The 14,899-nt window shown below is 35.6% G+C and overlaps 3 protein-coding genes across 4 annotated transcripts in view; 2 read left to right on the top strand and 1 right to left on the bottom strand.

The window, feature by feature from the left end:
- Nucleotides 1–1,630, bottom strand: part of LOC132096554 (ras-responsive element-binding protein 1-like) — a 34,910-nt gene extending 33,280 nt beyond the window's left edge. For both annotated transcript variants that reach the window (XM_059501987.1, XM_059501988.1), the window contains exon 1: nucleotides 1,492–1,630. The gene's annotated coding sequence lies outside the window, so the exon portion shown is untranslated. The remainder of the gene's footprint in view (nucleotides 1–1,491) is intronic.
- Nucleotides 1,631–1,817: 187 nt separating this feature from the next.
- Nucleotides 1,818–6,103, top strand: nrn1b (neuritin 1b). Its single transcript, XM_059501989.1, has 5 exons — nucleotides 1,818–2,461; nucleotides 3,055–3,122; nucleotides 4,995–5,114; nucleotides 5,374–5,518; nucleotides 5,686–6,103. The coding sequence occupies exons 3-5, from the start codon at nucleotides 5,060–5,062 to the stop codon at nucleotides 5,915–5,917; spliced, it is 432 nt and encodes a 143-aa protein (XP_059357972.1). The 5' UTR covers nucleotides 1,818–2,461; nucleotides 3,055–3,122; nucleotides 4,995–5,059; the 3' UTR covers nucleotides 5,918–6,103.
- A 2,788-nt stretch (nucleotides 6,104–8,891) lies between these two features.
- Nucleotides 8,892–9,772, top strand: LOC132095824 (LYR motif-containing protein 4). The gene is made up of 3 exons (XM_059500908.1): nucleotides 8,892–9,052; nucleotides 9,277–9,397; nucleotides 9,548–9,772. Exons 1-3 carry the CDS (start codon nucleotides 8,967–8,969, stop codon nucleotides 9,608–9,610), a joined length of 270 nt encoding a protein of 89 aa, XP_059356891.1. The 5' UTR covers nucleotides 8,892–8,966; the 3' UTR covers nucleotides 9,611–9,772.
- The last annotated feature ends 5,127 nt before the right edge of the window (nucleotides 9,773–14,899 follow it).

The raw sequence follows: 14,899 nt of genomic DNA, 5'->3' as shown, positions 1-14,899 counted from the left end.
AAGATAGCGACTTTTCTTTAATTAGCAATGTTTCTCAAAACTATATTATCACAGTGACGATAGGCAAAATTAATTCCAAACATAAAACCTCTAAATCAGAAGTTTTCCACTTTTACAGACCCAGGAACCTCTGGTATAAAACAAAAATTACATTATATATTAGATCATTTGCGAGGAATGTAATTTAATTCTAAGTTTTATATAGACTGTGGTCTCTTCGGACCCCCTGGAGTACCTTCCAGGACCCCTGGTTGTACATAATTACACACCATACAGTAAATCACTATAAACCACAGCAGAATATCTCAGCAATATCCTCAGATTACCAACTAGAGAGAAAAAAAAGGCCTTTATTTACCTCTAAAAGGTTTATACAGTACTTCACATCAGTTTCAGGTAGTAATATGCAACTTTTAAAGGAAGATAAGGTACAAAGAAAGTTGTCCCTTTAAGGTTAGCGTCTCATTGCATTTTAGTGCATGTATGAAAGGTTACTGTACAAATCAACCAAGATGTAGTTAAAAGTCAGCGGATTGCGGGGAGGCAGCGAGTGAATGATGCTGCCACTGCAGGCCTGCTGGAGCCCAGTGTTGAATTTGGTAATGGAATGTGAACTGTTCATCCGGATCTCTGCACATAATGATTCTCCAAAGAGACGCGAGAACGAACAGAGGATGATGGGAGGAGGGCGCGAGCACACAAACACCCGTACGAACAATATGATGCATCCGAGTAATTAGTCATCACAAACTGAGATGGTTTCAGTTGTATCGTCGATGTGGCTGCTTGGTTCAAATATAAAAGCCGACTTTTCTTCTATGCACATTCGGCGTTCAATTCGTGCAGCAAACCCAACCCAAAGACAGTCACGACGACAGCGAACTTCCTCCTTTAAAACTTTTGACATTCCCTAACATTAAGTTTCCAAAGTGTGACTGACGAAAGAAGGGTGGTTTGGTGAACAGTAATAACTTGTCGACGGTGAGGAAAAGTCGAAAGCACACTTAAAATGTAAATACAACATGTCCCGACAAGGTCACGATATAAAGGGAAGAAGCGAGTCCAACCCCCCACGCGTTAGCCTCGATCAAAGTTCAGATGTGGATGCTTCTTCGGTTCACTATAAAATACTCACTTTTGATGACAATATATGAGCTAAACTTCCTTTTGTCAAATGGGAGATAAAGCTACATTAGTGACACTGAATGTATGGTTATTTAAAGAGCTAAAGTTAACTCAGGTATGAATACATGTGCGCTGGTTAGACGCGAGCGAATTCCTGTAGTCAGGCGTTCAACCTTTGGATGCGAGAGTGAAACGAGGAAGCACAAACCCCGGGCGAGGAAAAAAAAGATCGGACATCATCTCAACATCTTCGGCCTTCCAAGTTTAACAACTTCCAACAAATTATCCATCCACCAAAGTTTGCAGTCGGCAGGATGGAGAACGTAAACAACAACAACAACAAGTAGAAAAGTGCTCAATACTTACGCGTGACTTTGTCGGGGTTGGGCTGTTTGCGCTGAGACATGATGATGGTGAAAAGAGATGATGGACTTCGAGAAAGAAAAAAAAACTTCAAACTTGTTCCGGAGAGAGATCAAAATGGCGTATTTGAGGATGTGCAAAGTTCGCCAACTGGATACTTTACATCGCCCACTGTGTTAGCTCCCTAAAGGAGTGATAGACATCGAAACTTTCGACGAATGAGGGTCAGAAAAGTCACTTTTTCCTCAAAGTGTGTTCCTGAGTGCTGCTCAGTGAACGTGATAAGCATCACGTGTTGCTCTAGTCTCCAAGGGGACGTGTGTTACTGAGGCTGCCTCTGGAGTTCAGCTGTGAGCATCTCTACAGGAGGGGTGGAAAACTTCACTCCTTCAGCCTCATCCGATTGATTACTCACGACAGACAGATAGATAGATAGATAGATAGATAGATAGATAGATAGATAGATAGATAGATAGATAGATAGATAGATAGATAGATAGATAGATAGATAGATAGATTTGATGTAGCAATAAATGACATGCAACAACAACAATCTTTTCAAAGCTTTTTGTAGACATACAAACACATTTTGGGATAATGCATATTTATAAATATATAAAATATTGTTTAAATTGTATAACAGTTGCTATTTTATGTTGCGAAGACAATATAAACTCGTAGACTATATAAGCCATAAACGATATAAAAATGTAAATGAAATACTGATGATGCAACACACGCTTTGGCGCCTTCTTGCTATCACAAGACAAACACCTGTTGGTCGTAATACTATAATGGGACATTCGTCATCTCAAAAAGTGTTGTGGAAGGGCGTTTAATAGTCTCAGAGAGAAAAGAGGAGGTAAATGTCAAGACGAAGATGAAGTAATTCGACTTAAATCCCACCTTTCGGTGAACTTCGACAGCAGCCCTTTGCGAATCATGGCTCTATGAATGTGTGCAAAGATCCCAAGTATGAAGTCCTTTGGAGCTTTTTCTGTGACGTTGTTCATATTTGGTTAATGGAGATTTCTGTGAGCAAATATTACGTGTCTAGTTAAGTGACACGACATGACAGCATTTGGTTACAACTGTAGCCTATACATTTTGACATATACAGATCCGTTTAACTGAGCTAACATTAGTCCCCCCCCCCACCATAATGGTGGATATTTTGCTAAATTGAGTGAAAACGACTTGTTTTAATAGTCAAGAGGAAAATAAATAAATAATTTATGTGAGAGATACTTCAATTTTTTTGGAGAGAACTTTAAACATTTCAGAACACTTCAGTCATTATCACTTGAAATTTGTATAGGCTAGTTAACTCATATAGGGTATTTGACTAATGTATAGATGTGTCTCAGAAACTTAACTAGTTACGTTAACTTGGTTTAAATAGCTTTTACTGGGATACGTCTTCTATCTGAGAGGTGTCACAGCAGCAGCATTGGGTTTGAGAGTTTGTGGTTGTGCTGCCACTAGAGAGCAGTCTCTGCATCACCTTATGTAATCACGTGAGAGTGACCTTGTGTTGATATACTAAGCAATGTTTCTGACCCACAGTGACCTGGATAATTGCCTCTGGCCCACATAGTGTTCTCCATCCTGCACAAACTTCCATGTTCCTTTATGTTAGTATGATTAAAGTTATTTTCTTTTTGTCTTTCCATTTCCTTTTTTAGTTTTTATTTTCTCTGTTGTTTCTTTTACAGAAAATCTTGATTAATTAAATGTAAAGCTTTTTACGAATCTACGAATTTACGATCTCGAAATTAAAAACGGAGAGAGCGATAAGATTGAACACCATTCAAGTTGATACAGCTATGAAGTACAGCTCACTTGTAATTTGTGTTGTAATGAGTGTGAGCGTGTGTTTAGGCACGTATGGATGTTACTATTATTTGAAATACCTGTCTATGAGCATGTGTTGAAGAAACACATGCTTCCAGAAGCTTTACACACAATAAGCCTTACAAATTTGACAACAGTGCCATCTGATGGTAAATAGTATGTTGCCTACTGCTTCTCAGTGGTCTCGGAGCAATCTACACTAAAACAATTTACTCTAAACCTGCTATTTTATTCAGAGTTTATTCTATTTTAGGAGGGCTTTTTTGGTTCTAATACTACAGGTATACAAGTAGCCTACTCTATAATAGTTTGTTGTATAATGTATTAATGTGGAGGCAGGAAAGTAGGGATGAGAGAAAGGACATTGGATTGAGACCTGACCTGTTCGGACTCAAACTGGATCCCATTGAGCCAACTGTTCTTGCAGTATGTGTAATGAGCAAAAATAGTAGATATTAAAATTTTAGTAATAGTCAGAAATGTTTTATTTTACTTTTTTTTTTTTTTTTTTTTGTAAATGTAATCTTGATTTTAGGTAAATTCATTATCCATAAGTGTAAGTACATGAAGACAAAACCATAGATGAATTGCAATGCTTTTTTTTTCTTTTTTTTAATAAAAAAAAAAATATCATCATTCTTTATGAATGTACCTTTCACGTTTCATATACCTTTGTGAGATTTAGTCAAAAGATGCAGATTAATTGATCTAATTTTGAGGCTCTGGAAAAATAGTGATCTATGACAATTGCATTATGTTGAACTTAAAAAATGTTCTGATTTGTGGACACATCAGCGTTTGTATATATTTTTTTATATAATTTTTATTTTGACAAAAATTAGACCCTTGAGGGAAGATGACCTCCAAATTAATTGGAGTTATTATTCAACATTAGAAGTAAATTTCAGACACCTTTTTATTAAAACCAATTAAGCTATTTAAATGAAATAATTTTGCATTCATATGTTGCCATTATGAGATAAGTTCACTTAAAATATGGACAATTATATATGTATAACTTAAAACTAAATATGTTACAATTTAAAAGTAAATGCACGTTGTTTTTAAGGGGGGCATCTTCCCCATCTTACCCTAATGTTGTTAATAGTAATGTTTTTTCAAATACTACTCGCTTGGGGGCGCTTAAGACACGTTTTGTTCCCATTTCTGACAAAATCGCTCACCTCTGACTCTGGTACACATTTATATGTCTGTACTGTAAGACAAGCGCTGAATAAAACATAAATGTTTAGAACATTTATGCGTAAGTTCATTTAAAATGTCTTAAATTCTGATATGCTTTTTACAATTATTTTGATCAATTCGATTCAACTGTAAGAGTTTTTATATTAGAAAAACCTTAAGATTTCAAACGTTCTAAATCTAAATTATAGTTTGACATTTTACAACGATTCCAAGAAAAATCCAGCAAGAAATAAAAACGTTATATTAAAACGTGAGGTTTTGTCAGTCAGGTGCACGCGGACGTCATCATGGCGCAAGAAAGTAAAGGAGGAGTGTGAGCGTAGGTTATTGAGCGTTAATAATAAAAAAAAAAGGAGTGTGAGCGTAGGTGGCATCTCCACTTTTCTACAGTCCACTTTATCTCAGTAAGCTGTGGGAAAAGTAAATGAATTGCTCTTGAAATGCAGCAGTTTGCTGATGAGAGGAAGTAGACTCCAGTCCTCCTCCACACACTGATTCTGTTAAGCGTAGGATGGGACTGACTTTGACCGACAAATACAACTCGATACTTTTCACACTGGAATTGGGTGAGTCCCTGAGTTAAGATATATGCAGAATATTGATTCTTGTTTTGTTGTAATAATAAGATTTTAAATTTTGTATACATTAGAAAATATGTATTTTTTTTTATTTTATTTAATGTTATTTATTGAATGTTACTGTGAAGGTCACAGTTTAGTTAATTTGTGCTGTTTGTGTTATAAATGATAAATTGAGGATAATATGAAACACTCAAGCTTTTTTTAAGTGGGAAATTTCTGTATGTGTTATTCTGGTGTATTTCAGTTTGGTTGTTACAGGCAGCGTGTGCTGGAGGAACATGTGAAAATGTATTTAAAGGTTTCTCAGACTGCCTGCTCAGCCTTGGAGAAAACATGGTGAACTATCCCCAAGAGCTGGATGACAGCAAAAACCTACAGACCATCTGCTCGTAAGTACACATTTCTGGAAGAAGCTAAGCATTAAATATCTGGTGGTCTTTCTCATATTCACATATCCATGAGTTGAACTCGTGCCATCCGTTACTCACAATACTGAAACATATTTCATTCGCAAGGACTACAACAGATTGTGCACTTCATGTTTATCCTCATGCAGATATTGGGATGACTTCCACTCGTGTGCCTCCACCGCTATCGCAGATTGTCAAGAAGGAGCTACAGACCTCTGGGAAAAACTGAAACTGCAGTCCCAGAGCTTGAACTATCAGGGAAGTTTGTTTGAATTATGCTCCGGGGATAATGGAGTATCCACAGTTTTATTACCTATGGAACTGAAGATACTGCTGATGTGTTTTACCACACTGGTGGCTTGGCTTGCTTTTGAGTAATAAACCCGAAGATCTGTCCTGAAACAAGTTTCAGAATGGATAATATGCATCCTTGTCTCTCTTCAGCTGACTCAGTACATGTTTTGATTCACATATGATGATTATGGTAAATATAGGACTCATTGGCACTCCTTGACCTATAGAAGAATTCAGAAGTAACTCTCTTAAATGGGTCTTAGGTCTTTTTTTTAAACCAAAATCTGAAAACGATTCGAAGTAAAAATGTGAATTATATTATAATACATTATATTATATAAAAAAAAATAATATAAAAATTTCTTCTTGGACTGTTAATAGGTAAAAACAGTGCATTCTATAATGAGGACCAATAATTAGAATTATTATTGTTATTATAATACAGTATAGGATAATGGCATTTACTTGTAAATGTATACTTATAAATTAAAAAGGCATTTGGGCAAATTTAAGAAGTGTCTTATCTTTTGTTGAAACTGAAACAAATGAAATTTGAATCAAATAAATAAAAAGGTAGAATAAACACCCTGATTTTTATTTATTTTTTGCTTGTTTGACTTCTCATTACAGTACAGCACAAATGATTTGTTGTATTTTGAGATTCTTGATCATCTAAATAGTTTGAGTGGGTTCAAGCTCTGTCACCCCATCCCCGTACATTGAGTTGCTTTAAATAAAATGAACAGCTAAATGCAAGAACTTCCATATATTTTCCGTGAGGAGTTGCATGCTCATTTAAAGTTTTGAAGCCCCAAGCATTTTTTCCTCTTTAATGATAGCGAAAAAAAACCCTCAACATCTGTCTAAAGCAAGACACACACAATGCATATTAAAACTAGGGGCACATCTATGGTGGAATATTAATGGCAGGAGAGGCCCAGATGCTCTTTTTATAGTGAATATAAGCCCTTGAAATAGGACCACGGCCAAGACCTGGTTATTAACACGTGCTGTGCTGAAGGTCCTCAGCATTCCCTGAAGGGATTGTGCACCCATCGACTCAAACACATCTGTTTTTTTGTTTGCTACTTAATTTGATGAGAACAAAATAAAAGCAAATCTTATTCAGTCACCTTGAGAGAAGAATATACTGTAAGTGGGATCTATGAGTGGAAAATGAAACAAGATTTCCTTTATTTATTCAATCAACATTGATTGCATCACATATATATGCACAAATGAATTGTCTCTGTACTGTATATGCAAGATCCAGAGCAGAAACTATAAGTGACTCAGTAGTGTTTTATAATTTAGCGACTCCTCTATACTCAAGACAGTATCCCGAACACAATAAACCACTCAGACATGATGGCTTCGCATGTTTTAGCAGCAGAACTACATTTCACTTGAGATTTACAGGACATAATAAGCTTGTATATAAATTACAATTACAAATTAATACAACTAGATGTTTATTGCCTCAGATGAATGTCATTATGTGAAATATTTAAGGCGTTGTCAGAGCAGATGATGGCAGATGGTATCTGAGGAGAGTCAGAATGTGCTATTCACGAACACCTGCTGTCTAGAGCAATAATACTATGCAATGTGCATCTTATTGTGAAAATATCTGCTCTATACCTGTGAAGACTCTAATTACGAGTGTAGATACTTAAAGTCCGTCAAACAGCTTATCATATGAATCATGACTTTATGCATATAGAATTATTTTGTGCATCTTAAATGTTTCTTTATATGCAAAATACTGAATCACTTTCATGTAGAAGAAGGTCATTGTACTGGAATATCTTCCATTCTGTGGGCTGCAAACAGAAAGAGTCCAGGCTCTTTCTGGTTGTTAATAATGTAGGAGGCTGAGGAGTGAGTAAATGGGGCAGACGGTAGATCCTGTGCGGACCCTGTGGAAATGGAAGCAGCCGAGCAGAGGATGAATAATAAACACGGGTGACATGTTTGAATGCAGAAAGTCAAGGATGAGAGATGGAGACTTTCAATGGTACAGCTCAATGCTCATGAAGATGTTAACATTTTTAATTAATAGAATTTTGTGTGAAAGCTGCAGGGTGTTCTTAAGGAAGCTGAGGTTACTCAGGTTCTCCGGCTGGCTTTTCATCTAAATGATAAGAGTATGAAGCATAAGTGCTACAGTAAATTTGCAAATAAATAAATAAAAAAGAAAGAAAGAAAGAAAAAGCTAATTATGAAAACAAAGAACAAACAAACGTGATTTCTGGAGATAGTGTAAATTCCTTTATTGTGCACTGCTAATTATAAAACAATCAAACAAACAATTATTAATTCTGGAGATGGTATTAAATACTTTATTGTTCACTATTAACTACGAAACAAAACAAAAAAACATAGATTTCTGGAAATGATAGTGATTTTTGTAATTTGTGCACCACTAGTTATAAAACAAACATGAATTCTGGAAGTTAATTCCCCTATACTGTATATCACTATTTATCAAACAAACATGAATTTTTTGAGATGGTGGTGTTTAATTCTGTTATTGTGCACCTCTAATTACAAACAAGCAAACATGAATGCTGAAGATGGTAGTGTAATTTCTTGATCGCCAGAAGTGTTTTTCAGATATTTGCGATTTTATAACAGTAAAATATACATACAGTACTTACATTAGACCCAGTTGTTTCTGGAATCTGTTATGTTTTTTTCCACATGGTTTTCATTTAGCAAAAAGTGAACAGTCTTGTTTTACACAGCACAGATAGTGTGATGAGGCCCCATATGCCAACAGTCCGGCCCTAGGGATCTTCTGTCGTCTCCCCAGGCACAATTTCTCCTAATGTGATGTCAACTGCCCTATATAGCACTCATAAAAGGCAGCATTGAAACATGATAAGTGCACCTCCAGTAAATTGCATTTCCATTTTAAAATACATTCGGAAAAATGAAACACTCAAAATGGTCGGTAATCTGCAAATATGTCCTGAAATATACTAATACTAAAATGGCATTTACCTCTTTATTGTCGGAATGCACACCGTGTGTTACATTCCACGGTCATCTGCTCTTCGGATCCTTACACTAGATGGCGATGTATCAAACGCAACTCAACGCAACACGAGAAGAACGACACTGAACCAACATGGCCTCGTGCAGCAGGGCTCAAGTGATCTCTCTCTACAGGATGCTTATGAAAGAGAGTAAACAATTCCCCTCATATAATTACAGGTACGCTTTTTATTATTCACCGTTAAGTATTCGCCATAGATTCTAATTATATATATTTGTGCATGTTTTCTTTGTCTGTTGTCGCTATATTACTATAAAACTAGTAATGTAAATGATAAACGCTTATATATGTAAATGACGCATGCCTTTTTAATTCGTTTAATATTTCAACTATAATTTCCCATTTACTGGTTATTTACTACAAAAATGCTATTTGTTTTCAGAACATACGCTCTTCGCAGAGTGAAAGATGGCTTCAGGGACAACCTTCATGTTGACAACCCCAAAACCCTGGATGTGCTCCTAAATCAAGCTCGAGAGAATCTGGCGCTCATCAAGAGACAGGCAAGCCTTGCCAGCTTTGTTTAATATTTCATTGTGATTTGAATGGCCTGATCCAAATAGGAGAACATAATAATATTTAGATTTTCTAATAATTAAAATCACATTTAGTGTACTATATCTAAGACAGTATATCTTATCGTTGTCTGACAGGTTTCCATTGGCCATCTGTATTCTGCCCAGAAGACCATTGTTGAAAAAGAGCCTCATTTATAAGTGTCTTCAGAATCAAAATGTATGGTTTGTTAATGGCAAATCTGTTTATCCTGGGAGCTGCAACACCAGTGGACTATGTTTGTAAAATTGTATATTAGCGTATACTGTAAATGTACATTTATGTTGTATTTTTTAGCAAATAAATGAGATGCATATAATGAATGGCTAGTATATGAGAATCACTGTAAATAGAACAATTACACAAATAGATTACCTACATTCCAGCAACACATAAGTTTGTTTTGCAGATCTGTAAGACATATGACAATACTAAAGATGTTACCTTCAATATGCTAGTATGACTTCATTAAAATGTGCTCAAATTATTAAGACAAATGACCATGCAATTAAAATTCAAGTTCACTTTATTGAACTAAATTTCAGATTGATGCATCAGTTAGATCCTTGTATTGTCAAGTATAGTCTGAATCCTCAAAGTGTAGTTCCGTCCGTCATTATTGTCCCAGTATTTTCCATGATCAGTTTGACAATACACTGCGAAATGCACTGATGAATCTTTGTCAAAACAGAATGGCGTGTGCAAAACGAAGTCAAACTTCTCCCAATCTAGCCCCTTTTCTTCATTCAATCTTAATGCAGCATGTATATCCGAAAATGTCAGCCAGTTATTAAAAGTGTACCTGACCCCAACTTCTCTTGCGTTGCTCTGCATCACTCTTATCACACACTTCACTTCTGAAGCAGTTATTGTGACACTCTCCAATGCGACTCCCAGACGCCGTGACTTCATATCAAACTCCAGCGAGCTAACAGGCATTTCAAAGGCTGGTACTAAACTCAGATGCTGAAGCGGCTGGTTTGGAGGATGATTCTGAAGTCCAGGTGTTTCATTTGCATCATCTGAGACATCAAAGTGTCTGATGTTTGCCAGGTTCAACCCCATCATGTCTGCAAACTGGACTCTCTTTCCACGGACTGGATGTTCCTTGTGTGAGGAAGATTGATGCTGGTATAGATCTACAGGCAGAGATTTGGCTCTTTGCCTGTCAGTTTTTGGTGAATAAGATGATGATTCTGGTTCAGACGGACACTCGGTCTTGTCGGAAGCTTGAGTTTCCTCTGACTGCTCCTTGTCCATGAGTATTCATCATATCGACCAGTTCAGATGTAATTGAGGAGCGGAAGGTCTTTTAAATATAAGAGCTGGACCAGCAGTCTTTGCGTAAGAAAGATGCTTGACAAATACTACGTGCACATGAGTTGCGTCACAGCAACGTCACTGGTCTTTGCAAACAAATTAGTGATGTCTAATCAGCAAAAAAAAAACTTTTAAAAGCCAGAAACCTGCTTAGGGCTTTGAGGACATAATCATAGTTATTTAATATATTTATTAATAAATAAATAAAAAACAAAAGATTTTACATTGCAATCAATAGCATTTTTAGTTTAAGCTGTTTATTTTGACAAGTGACATGCTTTTTCTTCTGTAATTAATGTCATTTAATTCATATTTATTTAGAGTAGCCTAAAAAATATATACTTTGTTTCCTTGGTAGACTAAAACAAAACTTATTATGTAATCGTAAAGAACATCCGATCTTTAAAGTCACATTTAGTCTTCTACTGTATGTTGTCTGGTCTGTCAATCATTGTCTAGTGCAGAAACAGTACGTACTTCAGAGTACTTGTGCGCACATGACAGTGAGCACATTTTTCTGCACGTGGATCTGTTTACACCATTTATGGCAACAGGGTGCAGTCGGTTTAATAATTAATTATATTACATTATTTTGTTGAAGTTGATTTCCCCTCCTCTTAATTTCAGTTAGTAGAATCTTGCTTTAAAGGGATCGTTCACCCAAAAATTCTTTCATTATTTACTGTATGTTTATTTGTCCTGCTGAAGATATTTTGAAGAATGCTGGAAAGTTTTCAGTTGGGGAAAAAATACTGGAAGTCAATATCTACCATCAACTGCTTTCTTCACAATATCTTCTTTTATGTTCAACAGAAAAAAGAAACTCTTACAGATTTAGAACAACAAATGATTATTATTGATTATTATTGGCTGAACTGTCCCTTTAATCTTAAAGGATTATTGTGGATTGATTTCAAGTTATGATTAAATTTCCTAACAATTTCTTAGGATTTTGAAAGGGGTAAATTAAGGAATTGGGGTATTTTACATATAACCTATACATAACAAATGGTTTAGGGGGAATTGCCGTCTTTGATCTTTCCTTTTTCTTTTTTTTAAGACGTCAACACTAGGTATTTTAGCTAACTATTATGCAATTTGGAGCAGGATCATTTAGGGTAGCCTATATACAGTCATTCTAGTTTTTATTATTATAATTTTTTTATTTAGTTACTTATTTTTTAGGTTTATTATTGTTTCTAGTTTTGGTAGTAACTAATTTTAAGTTATACTAATTTACCCTCATGGGACGTTATCTATAATAAATCAGAATAACCCGAGAAATCCCATAGACAGTAGAAGAAATGGACACAGCGACCCCATTGGATTCAATGGAGACAAGTGAGGTCAATTAGAAGAACGCACTTCCTGGGGGACGAACGAACTGCGCAGACTCAAACTGAGCTCGATGACGTAGATGTGACGTGAGCAACCAGTCTTCTAATAGCTGTGAAAATATACCATGTCCCACACTTTACCCATCAGACATACAAGGAAAGACACTTGTGTGACTCATATCACTTCTTGGATTGGCTTGGAGCGGTTAACTTGGACATCCGCTGGTGAGTGAGATGAGGAAGGGTTATAAAGTGTTAAATTCACAAAAGCCAGAGATGCTATATCATGCAGTGCTCTTGTATGATTGTCATCTGCTAAACATGTGAATTGGCTCCATATATTGTGCAATCAGTACTTAGACTTGCACAAAGAAACAAAATGAATTGTCTATGACAGTAATAGAATAACTCCCATAACATATATGATAACCCTGTAGCAGATCTATACAGGTGGAGCTGGGGAAGGTGGAGGGTTTCTAAAGTGCACTGCAAACAGCTACCACAAACATTAGTCAAGTATTTGAATGTTGAGCAGCTAGCTCATTGGCTACTGATACAGGAGAGAACCAATCAGCTGTGACATGTGATGTCATTGTTATACAGTTAGATCTATCGGACTGCGCTATCTTTCATGCCAGAACCTTGTATATAAAGTCCTCCCTATTTAATATGTTAAATTATAATACATTTTAAGCAACACAATGTAGCTTTTTCTGTGTCCAAAATGTATATGAGCGAGTACATCAAATTAATCTACCAAACTGCCTTTTTGTCTTATCCCAAATCACTACGGTACATTTATATTAAGTGATTATGTGTGGACTTTTGTAGCCTGTTCGGGTCAAAATTTACAGTGTTGCTTTAAGTAATATTTCTACAAGGCATACTGTTTTTAGAAGTATGGCATAGTGTACTTTTGAAACTTACAAACGGTTTATTTCTCTGCCCTGAATCATCCAGACAGTGTTTAGATGAATTTACACCGTGGATTTCCCTTAATGTGCATGGATTTATGGATAGTCCTGTGTCATGGGGAGCCACAGAACATGGATTCCTCAGAGGTGGTGAAAACCTCTACAATTTTGTTGGCTTCAAGAATCAGGACTACTGGTTACACATGGCTACCGGTGATCAAGACGGCTGCCCACCTTAAAACACTGGACATTTGACACTGAAGGACATGTGACGTCATGATGTAAAATACAAACATAAATATAAAATGTACACTGTTGTTTCAAGTTTTTTTTAAATTAAATTATAAGAGGACAAAAGTAAAAAAAAAAAAAAAAGTATAGAATATCAATTTATTTGGACCAGTCATTTTCACAGCGGTTACATGTTCAGAAACCTAAAAAGATTCTTTACAGATTGTACAATTTATAGCATTTAGTATATCCACTATAAGAAATATGCCTTGCCTATATATATATATAAAATCTAAAATTTTGACCAGCATTTGAAAATAAAGGCAGATCACATATGCTGAAAGTCCAAAAATGCTGATAATAGATATACTTTTGTCAGTGAAGTGACTGGAACAAAGACTTTTCCTCAGGTATAGAGTCAGCAATGTTTTACATCAAATTACAACACCCTGTATAAAGAATTCAAAAGAGAGGGTCGAGTTCAAATAACATCGCTAATTTACAAAAGAAAAAAAAAAGCCACACAAACATATCGGATATTGCAAAGCTACGTTAAGAAAATTAGGATGTGTTTCTGGTTTTGTCTTTCAGGGTTATTAACAGATATTGAATGTTAATTATCAGAGATCAAAGAGTATACATATCAAAGTTAAAATGTAAAAGACATTATTAATGTCACAAAGCACTTCATTATCAAATATAACCTGCCACATTGTTTTGGAAAAATCTCCAATTAAAAAAAATAACTGAACAAAAGCATTCAATAAGTATATTTGCACAATCATAAATATAATTTTGTAAACAAGAATTCATTTTACAAAACCATTTGGGAAGGGAAAAACACACAATAAGGAATAGTGCATAGATATCTGTACCAGAAACATGCTGAAGCATGAGATTTTGAACAGGACGCTTCGTTGCTAAAAATCTAAATATGGATTTTGAGAGGTAGGACTTTAGCACTAGGGAAAATGTGTTTGCAAAGTCACATTTTAGGCAATTTTGTGTGGACAGTTTCGCAACCCATTTTCTGACTCCATTCCCAACCATCTTATAAAAAACTGTAATGAAAGAAATCCATTCCATTTAATAACAGTGCATGCTAGCTAATCACCACAGATATTTGGGGTGGATTCTAGTAGGATCTTCCTTTAGAGATGGTTGTTTAATCTCCAGGGCTCTTCTGATGATACAGCACTCCAGTCTGTTTGAACCAGCAGAAAAAAGGATGCCGATTTAAAAACGCCAGCATCCTTTATTGACTCACAAAGGAACATACCTCAATCGATTTCATAATGTCATAAGTTATTAAATTAGAAATATTGTGTCAAGAACATCTACATCAAAATTATTTGTTGGTATGTTACTCCAAAGCAAACAGTTTGTGCGTCCAGAACATACAAATGAAACACAAAGCAGAAAACTTTTAAAATTAAGCCAGCAAAACATACAAAAGTTAACTTTGATACAAATAACTGTTAATTCCTACTAAGCCAGAGCCTTGCAAATCCACGTACTTAATTATTCATTTTGTTCACTTGATCATTATGCAAATCAAAAATTCATTTAGTAGCTTTCAAGTCTGTATAACAGCACTGATGCTAAATCTCGAAGCATTGGTGGTGTTTTTCTTTATGTAACTATCCGT

The sequence above is a fragment of the Carassius carassius genome, chromosome 20, assembly GCF_963082965.1.
Source record: "Carassius carassius chromosome 20, fCarCar2.1, whole genome shotgun sequence".
NCBI lineage: Eukaryota > Metazoa > Chordata > Actinopteri > Cypriniformes > Cyprinidae > Carassius > Carassius carassius.
This window is presented reverse-complemented; position numbering and strand designations above follow the sequence as displayed.